We start from the raw sequence: 13,720 nt of genomic DNA on the forward strand, positions 1-13,720 counted from the left end.
GCATGGAGCGGTTTTTCGGAACGGGTGGCAACGAGACGACCAGTCTCCAGGCAGCTGTGGACTGACGCGGACGGGGGGAGCAAACATGCCCCCCCGCCAACCCCTGATATTCGGGCCACCGGGCCCATATCCTAACCCTTCTCTCCCGAACTAGCCTTCCCATAGCTCCGGAGATCCCGAGGCCTCGGGGGAGAACACTTTCAGGCGGGCAATCTGGCTGAGTATATTTCCGCTGCGGACCGCGTTGCTCAACCTTACCTCAGCCTGACCTTGGAAGAAACAAACTTTAATAGTAAGAATGCAAAAGTATGAGGATTACGCGTGCGTATGGGGATAGATTCTTGCGCGAGCGGCGGAACTAGGAGCCCCCAGGAAAAGAGAAAGGGAGCGCAAACCTTGTGATGCATTCTCAAATGAAATTCAATTACGAGACGGGGACATGTTAGGCCCTGCCCAGATTCCACCAAGCGCACGACATTTCTCTTCAGTGCCATGCTTGTAGATTCAAGAGCTCTCGAGGAGTAAAGCGAATGCATACGAATAAAACGCCTGACTGGCAAAGTATTAATCAATCTGCTCTGGACTCGGACGAAGTATAGACTTGCAAGCGTAGATTAGAAAATAAGCATAGTTGTCATATGCCCTGAAAGTATAATTCCTCAAATGGACGATGACGAGAATATGCACTGCTTTCTCTATCTTGCAATTTCATCGTACCTCGAGAAAGTCATCCACGGCGGCTCAAGTTTATGACATTGCACGACAGACACGTTTCCTCCTCGGGTAGACGCCACCACCTACACGTCGAAGCCGCCGTCCGTTGCCGGCTTCCCACTCGAATTGGCGAGAATAATCATGCGAATTTGGCCGTTTCCAGTCTTTGACGGGGAACTCCTAGCCGAATGAACTCCTGTCATCGCGAGTCCCAGTGCTTCAAAGCTACACCACCAGCTCAAAGCAACGGAAACAAACGACGGGTTAGGCGGTCACTGGCCGAGCTCCGTTGAATGCGAACTCACTGCCTGCAAGATCTGCGGCTTTGGCCAGTCACACCAACCTGGGCCACGGCCTGAATACACCCCAAGTGCAGCCTCATGCGAATTCATCAAATAGGCGGATTAAATCAATAAGGCTACCGAGCTATGTCTGGTGCGGACTGTCGCCTCTGTGCCTGCGACTCTTTTTTCCATTCCGCAGTCTCCCATAAATGTCACAATGCTTCAACTCAACCTCCCCCCTCCAAACGCCTCAGCGGAAAAGAGAGAAGACCCACTTCCGACCGTCGACCCGCATGTCCCGTGTCGAGTGTTCAATCATCGTCCGTGTACCGCGGCCCGCTCGCCGCCGGGGTCTCGGCGCTGCCGTAAGCCACAGGAGTAGGCGCGCTGTAGTACCCTCCGCTGGCCCCCGGCGTCGGCGCCCCGGCCGCGGGGGTTGGTGCAGAGTCGGCGCCCCAGCCGCCCGTCCAGGCCGCAGGGGTGGGGGCATTAAGCGCACCCGGCGTAGGCGCATTGAACGCGCCGGGGGTGGGAGCGTTGAGTGCGGCGCCGGGGGTGGGGGCTCCCAGACCACCAGGGGTAGGCGCGTCATATGCGGACGGCGTGGGCCCCCAAGCATCGTTGCTGGCGCCTGGCGTCGGCGCCGAGATGCCATATGCTGGAGTCTTGGATCCGGCGCCCCACGCGGAATCACCACCACCGCTGGCGTAAGCTGGGGTCTTGGAGCCGAGGGAGAAGCCGTCGTGCGCTGGCGTCTTTGCGCCTGATGACCACGCCGGCGTGCGCGAGCCGGATCCGTAGGCTGTGCGGCTTCCATCGTAAGGGTTCACAGTGCGTGAGCCGTCGCCCCATGCTGGCGTGCGTGAGCCAGCAGCTGGGCCTTGGCTCCACGCTGGCGTGCGTGCCGTGGCTGCGGGTAAATGTTAGTAGAAGAAGGGCAAAAAGGTCGAGACCATGGCGAGTAGACTTACCTCTTGATGAAGCACCCCATGCAGGGGTGCGCTCTGAACCTGAGGAGACCTGAGGAGTGCGACTGCCGAAGCCCAGGTCGACGCCTCCACCACGGCCACCTCCATAACCACCTCTGCCGCCAAAGCCACCGCCTCTGCCGTTGATGTCGATGGTCCGCCCAGTGACCTTGTCCTTGAAGACGAGATCGACCTTGGGAACGGTGACGATTTTGCCCTTGGTGTGCAGCTCGACCCGAGCGTGAGTATCCGTTGTATCCTTGACAATCCCCAACAGACCCTTCCAGCCTCCCTTCTTGATAGTGACGGTCTGTCCAATGGAGCGATCACGTCCGAATGACTGCTTGGGAGGCGCTTGCATACCACTGTTGCCACTAGGATCACGCTTCGCTGCAGGATTCATCTGGGAAAGATCCGGGCCGCCTGCGATTCGTCCACCCTTTGCCGCAACCGTCATCAGGCTGCTAGACCTGGTGACGTACACACCGGCATTCTCGCTGGAGTCGTTGTTGTGCAGAAACACAAAAGATCGATGGATGTGGATGATCTTGCCCTGTCGCTGCTGACCACCATACTCCTTGACAACATCATCCAACCGGATCTCTGAGCCGTTGCGGTCAGCAGCGATGGTGTGTTTTCGCTTGGGGATCTTATTGGCGATCTGAGAGGGCATGACCTGTCTCGTGCTGCCATTCTGATCGAGGACAACAAGAGACTCCCGATCCACCTTGACGATGCATCCAACTGTCGTTATATCGAGCTGCACCAGATCAAGCAAGGCATACTGTCCCAGAGACCCTTGTCCACTAATATCACTGGCCTCTCTCAGGTCCTTGCTGAAGACCGTGATCTCGGTGTTGTTCTGGTCGGTCAAAAAGGTGACGCGATCGTCGGAAATCTTCACAACCATACCGACCTCACCCTCATATCGACTGAGGCTCGTGACCTTGACGTGGTCACCGAGCTTGAATCGCTTCCGCAGCGAGGATGTAGGGACGTCAATGGTCTGGCCGTTCAGGTCACCCTCAGTAGCCGTGATGGTAACGATGTCGCCGACGACATTGGTGGCTTTGCCAATAACACCCTTTTGTTCGCCCTTGAATACCTCGACGATGTCGCCAGGCAGGTAAGCCACATTTGCGCTGCTGTCTTTCAAGCTAACCGCAAGTGCCTTCAAGTCGAGATTCTCGGCGCCGTCTTTCTCGTCTGAACTGGCAAACTTGGTAACCTCTTCCAGGGTCGGGTTGACGTTTGTCGTGATGAGGTGTTGGATCTTGATGTGTTTCTGAAGGAAACCCTTGGAGTACTCTTCGTTCTTGAAGGTGAACGTGTTTGCCATTGTGCTCATAGTCAGGCCCGCGGGGTTGCGCTTCCGGGCTTCCACCTCGCTGAAAAGCCTTTGAGGCGGCCGAGGTTTGGCGAAGAAGCCAGGCCGCTTCCTCTTTCCGTCCTTGTCGAGGCCACTGGCCTTTTCTGCGGCAAGCCTATCCTCGCGGTTACTGTAATCGACTCGAGGGATGATCTTCAGGGCGGCATCAAGGCCGGTGTCGGTGATATCCAAGACCTGAGCCAGGTCACCCTCGTACAGCTTGGGCCTCTTGATACGGACCCACGTGCCTGGCGTGAGTTTAGGAGGTGGTTGCACGCGCAGCAGGTCTGGCATGTCCTTGATCTCGATCAGGAACATCCTGGTGTGCGGGTACACATTCATGACATCCGTGAGAGCCTTTTGGACATCAATGGAGCTGTGGCCTTCGACGTAGATGTAGCCCTTCATCACCGAATTTGGCCCGCCTCGCTCGAACGCCGAGGTAATGGCAAGTTCGTGGTCGGTGCCGATGCTCTCCTCGTATTTCTTCATGATGGCCATCACCACCTCGGACTCCTTGCCTTCCTTGCACTTGACTCCCCAGATCGAGGGGTCGTGCACGCTAGGCAGCAGCAACCGCTTGGGAACGACGGCAGAGTCGGTGAGTGCGCCCCGGCCAGAGTATGCGTTCTTCCTGCCATACTTTATCTTGTATTGCTCGGCCAGATCCTCGGCACCGACGTTATCTTCCATCTGCTTCCGTCGGTCGAGCTCTCGGTGGTACCTCTCGTCGTCGGCGTCTCCAACATCGAGTAGATCGTCAGGGTGCGATTGGTCAATAAAGTTTCCTATCTCTGCTTGCTCGTCCTCGTCCTCGATCTCATCCTCGTCGTCGTCGACCTCGGCTTCCATGTCGAAGAGAGCTGCTCTCGCATCCTTTCTCCTCCTGCGCTTGCGGCGATGTTGCTTTGAGGTGGTTAGCAGGACAATCCGGTTGGGGCCCACAGACACAAAATCATGGATCGACCGATCGCAGTCCTGAGAGCAAGACAGGGGGTCGGGGGTAGAGGCCAAGCTGTCAGGCTGCAGAGGGGGGCCATTGCACGTACGGGCATGTCCTCCTCGTCCTCATCATCGTCGTCTTCATCCTCGTCCTCGTCCTCCTCATCATCGTCATCGTCACGAGGAGCCTTTCTGGCGCGGGCGTCATCCTCGTGGTCCTCGCTTTCGTTGTCACGATCGTGGACGGAGTGCGAATCCCCGTTCGCTTCGCCATCGGCCTCGTTGTCGTCGCGGCTCTGACTGCTTTTACGGGCGCCATTTCTGGACTCGACAGGCGATGTGGGCTGTTGCTCGTCGTCAGACAGGTCGGCAGGCGCTGGGTTGAAGTTGCCACCGTCCGAGTCGGAGTCGTCGTATCTGTGGTTTGGTGAGGCCATTTTGAAGACGATTTCAGGTGGTGGGCGAGTCTGGTGATAATAGCCCTGGAGGAGGCCAGACGGGCTGTCGGAAGGAAAGAAGGAAAGGCCAAGTGCGAAGGAAGGCTGGGTTTGGGAAAGAAATAAAGGAAAGTTGATGGGGGGCCTCGAGATGGATGGCTGCGGTTGACGGGATGCAACAGCAAGCAGCTCTGGCCCACTGGCAGGCATTTGAATGTTCTTTCAGAGGTGGGCAGGGATACGGCCACTGGGCGGCCAGTTGACGCTAGTGCTAGCATAACTGGCTGGGGTGGCACGGCCCACAGATGGCACTCAGGATCTCAGGTAAGCAGGTCCTTCTGGCAATCAGTCTATGTTTTCATACTTGATACTCTGAGTGACGCTCATGACATTAAAGTATTGCATCCCCAGAGTCTGTGGCATTCACCCGTTAACAGTTGATGCGTAGAGCCAGTGAATGGACTGTCTCGCAGATTTTACCAAGATCATCTTGACAACAATACTCGCTTGCCCCATTGTTCATGGCCTCATAACTTGGTCAACGGCAGGACAGACACAGCCCGGCAGCCCCTAACCATTGGTAATTGAGGTGAACCTTTTAAGATTCTTGGTTGAGCAGAAAACAATGGTGTCTAGACCACTGGAGTTCATACATCAATGCTGGCAAGAACACGACGTATACTTGATGGTGTATTACATGCTGTCCCCAACCTTGACAGAAGATTGAAGTGTTGTCTCCTTATTGCAGGCAAACCAGTATCGGGTGGCCTTCCCTCCTACCAACTTACGAGCCACTCCATCCGGCCCCGCCATGTGACACGCATTAATTCATGCTCGTTCGACCTCATAAATACATCAGAAACGCTGTGCTTTGCAATGCAAGACAGGATGCGCGGGGTGATGGCCCAAGGAAATATGCCCTCGGTGGTAGCGATAGATGAACGTGTAAGGTGTCAACCAGCTGGTCACCCAGATTCTAATGGGGAAGCGACGACTTTTGTGTTGCTCCTCGTTGTCTTGTCTTCCTCTTTCAAATTCATTGGAGATGATGCAGACCTCTCTTCGAAGGAAGCCCCCCCTGCTGTCACCACATGCTCTGGTCTCATGCACAACAAAACTCAAATCTTACATCCTAACACCCCAGATACCCCGACCGGCACTAACCCCGAGCCACTCACCAGCCTCATCGCTTGGCACACGAGGCACCCACCCGAGATTGCCAACTTCGTAGTCACACTGCCAGCTCGCGGCTGGGCTGCGGATACTGTCCGTCTGGGGTGCACCGTTGGTCTGCTGCTGGCTCATCAAATCCCATAGGAGAACTTGGCAGTCGTCGCCTCCGGATGCGAGCTGGCCCCGCCGCGTCGGCGACCAGTCTATACAGTTAACAGCGCCTCCATGGCCCCGCAGCTCAAGCAGTGCCTGGCCAGGTTGCCGCGTATCAAGGATGCGGATAACGTTGGAGTCCTGCGCAAATGTCGCGAGCAGCTGGGTGTCGTGCGGGGAAGTGGCAATCCGCAGGAGAGGAGGCGGGTTCGACATTGTTTGTTGGGCAAGTGTAGGGCTCATTTTGCCGCCGTTTGCGTCTACTGTGGACGTGTTAGAAAAGAAACCAGAGGCGGGTCGCAAATCCAGTAGGGTACATCACATACCTCTGTCCTCCTTGCCCGTAGGCTCGTAGATGATGGTGCTGTGCTCCAGGCTCCTCAGATCAAACATGCGCACACTACCGTCCTGGCCGCAGCTGACAAACACGTCAACGCTGTTTGCGCAAAACCGTACATCGTACACTTCTTTATCGTGCGCGATCAGTTGGGTCTTGGCCGTCAAGGACGGTATGTCCCAGATTGTACAGGTAGTGTCGATGCTAGAGGTGATGATGAGACTGGGCGAGACCGTGTTCCAGTCAAGGGAGGTCAGCGGCGCAGTGTGGTCGGGAGTTTTGGAGTTGGACAGCAGGGCGAGCGGTGTAAGCTTCGTGGCAGCGACATCCCGGCCTCGGCCCGTTACCGAGTTGCCGGGGTTTGACGGAGTATCGGAGGGTAAAGACCATAGTCTCAGGTGATCTCCTGACGTGGCGAGGAGGTCTGTCGACTGTTTCGTTGAGGATGGGGGCTCCCACAGCAGGCGGGTGACCGGGTATGAATGTGTGGCCTCGGCGACTCTGGTGAAGTCCATTGTCCACTTCGAGCCGCCATGGGTGTTGTAGACATCAGAAGGAGTTGGAACGATTTGGGTATCAAGGATTTGAATCTGACAAGCACTTAGTTAGCGGCAGGTCCACGAGGCAAGGCCAATACAAACTGACAAAATTATGACCGTCCTCGAGGTAGCTTCCGATGGCTACCTTGCCGGCGCCATTGCCCTGAGGCGCCCATTTACACCAGTCGAACGCGTATGTCGCCCAGGGCGCCATGTAGTTGCTTGTGCCCGGCGGTGTGTTCTGCATGGAAAAGTCAACACCGCTGGGCAAGCCGTCAGACAGGGTCGAGTCGGCGCGTGGTCTGATGTCAGCCAGGCCAAGTGGGGTGTGCGACATGTTCCTCTGGGACCCTGGCGCATTGTAGCCTCGGTCGGTTGGGGACATGAATTGCGACGACGTGGCGACCGATCCTCCTGGTGTTGTTGGGGTGTAGGGCGAGTAGTTGGGGTTCCGTCGTAGCCTCCTGTAGCAGGGCTTGATCGCGAGTAGCTGTGAGAGAGGTTCAAAGAAGGCTTGGAAGGGGTCTGATAGTCTTGCTGCTGATGCTGCTGCGACGGTGGTGGAGGCATGGAGCCCTGCATCGTGGGCAGAGTAGGAGCTGTGTTGGCTCCAACTCCTTGCGACCGACCGATGGGACCGCCCGGCTGTAGCACGCTGGGAACCGCAGGTGTGCCCTGGTATGAGGGTGGGTTGCTTGGGGTCTGGTCCAGTTTGATCTGAGGGCCAGCGCTTGGGGTCGAGTACTCGCGTGGGGAGAGTTGGCCGTGTTGGTATTGACTGGGGCCAGGGCCTGATATGTGATGTTGCTCTTCGTATCCGCCTGTACGCCGATTAGGAGCAGCGTATTGCTGCTGCTGCTGCGGCTGCTGGCTCATTGTGGCCTTGCTGGTCGAAGCCGGGGCTGAGGCCGGAGTGGTGGAGGCCGGGGCGGACGTCGAATCCGGAGTGGGATTTAGGTGAGGTATAGAAGAAGCAAAGTCGTCGTTGGACGTTGGTATAGAAGGGAGACCGAACATTGATCGATGGGTGGGACTAGGACGCGATCCTGAGCCTGAAGTGGATACCGGCGGAGGGCTCAGTGCCGGATCAAGAGCATCAGCGGGCGCCCAAGCGCGAGAAAGCTGTGGAAGGGGTTTGCGAGTCGGGAGATGCTGCCCAAGGCGGGCATACGAGGCGGGAGGATATGGAGATTCGGCCGGCGGCGCGTTGGAAGGGAAGGATGCGGCTGGGCCTGCGCTGTGGAGAGGGCGATGATGGGCAGCAGCAGGAGGAGGGTGAGAACTTGTCGAGGCCGAAGCTGCCGCAGACACGGCTCTTTGCTTTGAACCGAAACCGATGCCAGTGCCAGTGCCAATGCCAGTGCCGGGAACACCAGCGGCAAAGGATTGGGAGGGTGGCGGCAGATGCAAAGAGGCGTCGGTGGTTGGCAGTGGTGGTTGTGGTTGAGAATGTAAGGCAGGATGGGTGCGAGTCGGAAGTTGTTGTGGATAATGCCCAATGGCGCCAGTGCTGCCACTGCCGCCGCCGCTACTGCTGCTGCCAAATCCGAATGAGGGAGAGGTCGGGCTGCTGACAGTGGAACGCAGCTGCGGGCGCATGTGGTGCTGCGCGTCCAGATCGGGACGTGCAGGGGCACGGGCATGGGCTGGGCCGGGCTGGGCTGCTGTAGAGGTAGACGCCTGCGGGGCAGCAATGGCCCCCAGCGCCTGGCCGGCCTGGCCCAGCATTTCTGAAATGGCACTGTTGCTCCGCGAATGTCGATGCGCATGGCCTGGCCCACCCCCGCGACTAGGGCCGCGATAGGACTCCCTAGCAGGAAACGACATGGTGGTGGCGGTGGTGGAGGCGGATCAGCACACCCTGACACCTGCTGTGCATGGGCGTGGGCAGCAGACAGCAGACGGCAGGAGACCGCACGAGGTAGATAGATACGCAGTGGGCAGAGGCAGTTATTTGTTGGACGTGTGAGATTGGAAAGATGAGACACATGGCCGTCGACTTCGGCCTGATGGATGGATGGATGTGATCTATGTGTCTTGCAGAGCTCCCAAGGCCCCCCAAGCTCTTGGGTGGGGTGAGCTGTTAAGTGAATACATATGTCATGGCCATTTGTCATCGGAGTTATCTGTTTCTCCTTAACTGCTGCCCGCCCTCACCTCTACTTGCAGTACACAGTACTCACAAGACTCACATCAGCCTGCCCCCACTATAGACCGAGGTGGAGCCTGAGTGACTGACATCAACGTCACCTTTTCACGCTCTTTGACATACGGCCGTAAAGTAACCAAATCACTTTGCATGTATGCGCCATACAGGACGAAACTCCATTACTGACACAGGAACAAACACCCACAACCCCCTCCTGCCCCCAGGAGCGTCGTGGTTCACCTTGTCGTTGCCTGCACTGGTCTGATCTCATCTGCCCCTCCCCATCTGCGCCGTGTCCTGTCCCGACAGTCAGCTCACAGAATGAGTCGGGATAACCTCCCATCACTCCTCCTCCTGCCCTTCCCTCCTGAACCCGCCACTCGACTTGCCCTCAGTGCTGCCTACAGGCCAGCCCTGGAAGCTGCACTACTCAGGCTCAAACATGCCCCTACAGCCCAGAGGCTCATCGTCGCGGTGGCCTGCCCTGTGCTAAAAGGACCTGGTCCGCGGTGGAGGACTCTCTCGTGGCCCCCGGGCCCAGTCACTGCTCGCCGGCCTCTACTCCATCATCTCCGTTGTCTGTGCCGGCCTGGATATCCCTACATACTTGAACGCTGGTCCTGGCTCCGTCGACGCCCGGGTCGTCCTCGTTGACCACAGTAAGACAAGACGCTATGGAGAGGATTTCAAGGCCGCGGTTGAGTCCAACAACACTGCTGTCGTTGATCTGGCAACCTTCGCTTCCAGTTATTTCCCTTGGAACTTCATCTTCAACGCTGACAGCGAGGTTGCACACGACATCTACAGTCTCTATCTGAAGCTGGCCGAGAAACAGCAGACATTGCTCCAAGACCAGCTCATCACCGTCCAGGCCGGCGTGACCCTGAACGTGCCGAGCTTGGACGGTCCTTCGTCGCCAACACCCGGGACGATGCCTCACGCAACCGTCTGCCTCGGTGGCACATTCGACCACCTGCATCCTGGCCACAAGCTGCTGTTGACGGCAGGGGCGTATCTCCTGGACATCCCAGAGCGTGGCTCGTCCACCACTTGCAAGTATATCATTGGCATCACGGGTGATGAGCTCCTCAAGAACAAGAAAGATGCTGAGTACCTCGAATCGTGGGATGATCGCGCACGGAACGTCATCCATTTCCTTGCATCCGTGCTGGAGCTGTCCTCGAGTGGTTGGGAGAAGGCTCCAGCCCCGTACATAGCCGAGAAGGATGGCGATTTCACTGCAGAATTCAGAGACAAGACCGTCACGATTCAGTGCGTCACAATACAAGACCCGTTCGGTCCTACCATCACCCAAGAGGACATGGATGCCCTAGTTGTGTCAGCAGAGACAAGGTCAGGCGGCAAAGCAGTCAATGATAAGAGAGCTGAACGAGGTTGGAAGCCCCTTGAGATCTTCGAGGTCGACGTGCTTGATGCCAAAGAGATCACCGAGGAGGTTTCGGCAGCGGCTGAGAACTTCGCGTCCAAGATCAGCAGCACGGCCATCAGGCAGGAGATAGCCAGGGCCCCGGCGCGTCGATGAGCAGAAGATGAGAAGCCATTTTTCATGTTCAGTAGAGGAATCGTGGTGAAATATACAGCAGATTCAAAGTAAGTACAGGTGGTGTGGATCATCGTCCCTATCGTCAATTCATAATCGCCACCTGTCCGGATCAGACTTCGTCCGCGTACCATTTTCGGAAGCAAGGCAAAATACAACATCCGCGGCCGAAGACTCCTTTCGCTCCCGCATTTCACACAGCTAAGCTACCTTCAACACTCTGTGACCCGTATCGAATTCAGTTATCGTTGTCATCGTCGTCATCACCGTTCTTGCCACCACCGTTGGCTGCCGCAGCACCACCGGCCCCTGTAGCAGGAGCTGCTCCTCCCGCGGGCTTCGCCGCCCCAGCACCAGTTGCCGTGCCGCCTGCAGGGGCTGCTGCACCCGCGGCCCCTGCGGCCGGAGCCGCCGCCGTCCCGCCCGCCGAGAGCGCCGCGATGCCGTCATCCAGCGCCTTGCTGATCATATCGGTGCTCTGCCCGGCGATGGGCCTCGCGAGCGCGGGCACCTTGCTGAGAAGGGCGTCGCTCAGGCCGCCGGAGTCGGTCTTCTGCTGCTGAAGGGCTTGCAGGGCGATCGGGGTCACGCCGAGCTGGTCGAGCACCGGCTTCTTGGCCGTGAGGTCGCCGATGGTCGTCGTCACCTGCGTGGCCAGGTCGGTACCCGTCTGCTGCAGGCCAAGGGAGCCAAACAGGCCCAGGTCGTCGGCGGCCTGGATCTTGGTAGCGGCGCCAGAGAGGGCCTTCGAGGCTGCTTGCGACGACGTCAGGATAGGCGCGGCGGTATTGGGGTCGGTCGTCAGGCCGTTGATGGCCGTGTCGAGGTCCTTGAGGGATGTCATGACGGGCGCGAGGGCATCCTTGATGGCGTCGACCTGGCGACGCTCGATCTCCACAGGCGCGGCCATCACAGATGTCGCCCCCGTGAGGGCAAGAATAGAAAGGAACTTCATTTTGCTTGTTCGGGTTGGTTGAAATATTACAAAGAAACTATAAGCTGGCGACCTGCGCAAATAGATGTGTGGGGTATCGTATCCGGAACACGAAGGAAGACTGATGCGAAGCCAGTTGTTGGGATCTCACAGACATCGTAGGCTTCATCGCGGCGGCCAGGGAAATCTTATACAAACCCAAGCATACTCTCACACATGCGACCAAGACCCCACAAGCCGCCGCAGAGCAACAGCGTCGCTCGTAAGAGCCGCTTTTCTCCTCCTCCTTCCATATTTGGAAAACGATACGCGACTGCTCTGCCATCGCTGGCAGCTCTTGGCCGCGCATCTTCTGGGACAGGCTGGCCATGCAGGGGGCATAGCATCGCACCGAATCTGGCGCACCTGGTGCCCTTTGTGGGTGGCAGCATGCGGCTGGGGCGGGTGTCATCTCGAGTCTGCGGGTTGCTGTTGGTCGAGGCGGTTTCCATCCGAAGCCAGGCGGCCTTGAGACGCTCCAGGTTGGGAACTCTGCTGAGTGCCCTTTCTGTCTTCTCCCCTCGCTATGCCATTCAGGGTTGCGATGCGACTGTGAAGGCGAGCCGCATCGCTCAACCGGAAGCGGACTAGGCCGACCTGTCAAACCCCATTTAGGGTTTTCTGGAAAAGAAGTTTTGTCGGGGCGAACTCTAATGGCAGGCGTGGTTTCGTCACGAGTTCCCCTTCCCTTCCCTGCCTCCCTATAGGGCGTTGGTTGTTAGGCGTGAGGCTCAAGCTGGCCACCCGAGCGCGGGTGTGAGAGAAATGGGATGAAACGGCCGTGATTGGTCCCGCGCGTATTCAGTCGGCTGGCGTGCGGTCATTCCTCGCGCGAGCTACCTCCACTCTTGTTTGTCTTTCATCGAATTTCTGCTGCTTGGGCCTTGGCGTTACCCCTTTGACACGACTTCGTGTATATCTTTGCCCCCCTTGCCGGCAGCTGTGGCTCTTTCTTGGGTGCCCAGTGCCCAGCAACACGCCCCAAGCTGGAGTTGAAGTGCCGGGACTGGTCTGTGAAACAACCCATCATCGGAGGCTGGCCAAAGGAGTCGCTGGTGGCCGTTTATTGTTTCGAAAAACATCTGACTCAGCCGTGGCCTGTCAATATCATCCTCGGTAAGGCCATCATCTCGTGAAGATGTGCTGAGCATCGCCCGGCGCATAGGAGCCTTCGCCCGTCCAATTTCAACACCTTCTTGATCAAGCATCTCACTCTTGGTGTCTCATCTCTGACATTCGGGGCCACTCATCCTCACGGGGCCACTCATCCTCAGACTACCACCCTTTTCCGGTAGACAGGAGCTACGTCGGGTCACTGGTCACACCTATGCAACTGTCGCATCCTCAACTGTCAATCTGGATTGTGGGCTGCATGTGCCCATCGCCCTGCCTTGGCCCTTTTTATCCATCAGCTTCTTACACACGAGGACTGTGCCTGACTATAAGGGCACGGGGGCATTTTCATCTCGGAGCCTTGCGTTCCCATATCGGATGCTGCAGACTTTCGCGCAACGCGGAAAATATGTTGAGAGAATCCAGCTACGAATGTTATCTGGATTCAAAGCCCAGTGGAACTGGAACACGTATCCCTTTTTATCGGGTTTCCTCAGTCGGGACGTAACACTAATCACCCGATCGGCGGGTTATCATAGTTCGCAACGCGTTGGTGGCTGGGTGAGGCTGTCCTGAGTACTCACATTGCGCTACCATGGCACACCACCGAGGGTAGCTCCACGCTAGATTCTTGTCGTTCTTGTGGCTTGACAGGATCCCGAGTCTATAAACAGGCAGCCGCAAATATAGTAGCGGCGCCGAACAGCCTGCAAGCTGTAGCACTGCGCGTCTCCCAAACAACCAGTCTTGATAAATGCTATGAACATGATGGCATCATCGCGATCAGCCTCTGTTGTGGGACAGGAAAAAAGCACATACAATCAACTCATAGGACACCATCCAAGGTTGGAGCTAGGACTTTAGTGTACGGTGAGAAAAACAAACTTCCCTTTTGACACCGTAAAACCAAAGTTTCATGTCTGGTTCAATACGGGGCCGGTTGAGCAGTTTTGCGTCTGCTAATCATGCCGTCCCACTGGTACCGGGAAGTTTGGAACCAGGTTCACC

The 13,720-nt window shown here is 57.2% G+C and overlaps 4 protein-coding genes across 4 annotated transcripts; 1 reads left to right on the forward strand and 3 right to left on the reverse strand.

Moving 5' to 3' along the window:
* Positions 1-1,309: 1,309 nt before the first annotated feature.
* Positions 1,310-4,714, reverse strand: INS49_002844 (uncharacterized protein; the record flags this gene model as incomplete). Its single annotated transcript, XM_043163645.1, has 3 exons — positions 1,310-1,908; positions 1,970-4,241; positions 4,385-4,714. 3 exons carry the CDS (start codon positions 4,712-4,714, stop codon positions 1,310-1,312), a joined length of 3,201 nt encoding a protein of 1,066 aa, XP_043032151.1.
* Positions 4,715-5,839: 1,125 nt separating this feature from the next.
* On the reverse strand, positions 5,840-8,743 carry INS49_002845 (uncharacterized protein; the record flags this gene model as incomplete). The annotated part of the gene is made up of 4 exons (XM_043163646.1): positions 5,840-6,303; positions 6,367-6,967; positions 7,023-7,492; positions 7,546-8,743. The coding sequence occupies 4 exons, from the start codon at positions 8,741-8,743 to the stop codon at positions 5,840-5,842; spliced, it is 2,733 nt and encodes a 910-aa protein (XP_043032152.1).
* Positions 8,744-9,386: 643 nt separating this feature from the next.
* Positions 9,387-10,608, forward strand: INS49_002846 (uncharacterized protein; the record flags this gene model as incomplete). Its single annotated transcript, XM_043163647.1, has 2 exons — positions 9,387-9,539; positions 9,607-10,608. 2 exons carry the CDS (start codon positions 9,387-9,389, stop codon positions 10,606-10,608), a joined length of 1,155 nt encoding a protein of 384 aa, XP_043032153.1.
* Positions 10,609-10,864: 256 nt separating this feature from the next.
* Positions 10,865-11,581, reverse strand: INS49_002847 (uncharacterized protein; the record flags this gene model as incomplete). Its single annotated transcript, XM_043163648.1, has 1 exon — positions 10,865-11,581. One exon carries the CDS (start codon positions 11,579-11,581, stop codon positions 10,865-10,867), a length of 717 nt encoding a protein of 238 aa, XP_043032154.1.
* Between the last annotated feature and the right edge of the window lie 2,139 nt (positions 11,582-13,720).

This window comes from Diaporthe citri, assembly GCF_014595645.1.
Source record: "Diaporthe citri strain NFHF-8-4 chromosome Unknown scaffold_1, whole genome shotgun sequence".
NCBI classification, from domain to species: Eukaryota; Fungi; Ascomycota; class Sordariomycetes; order Diaporthales; family Diaporthaceae; genus Diaporthe; species Diaporthe citri.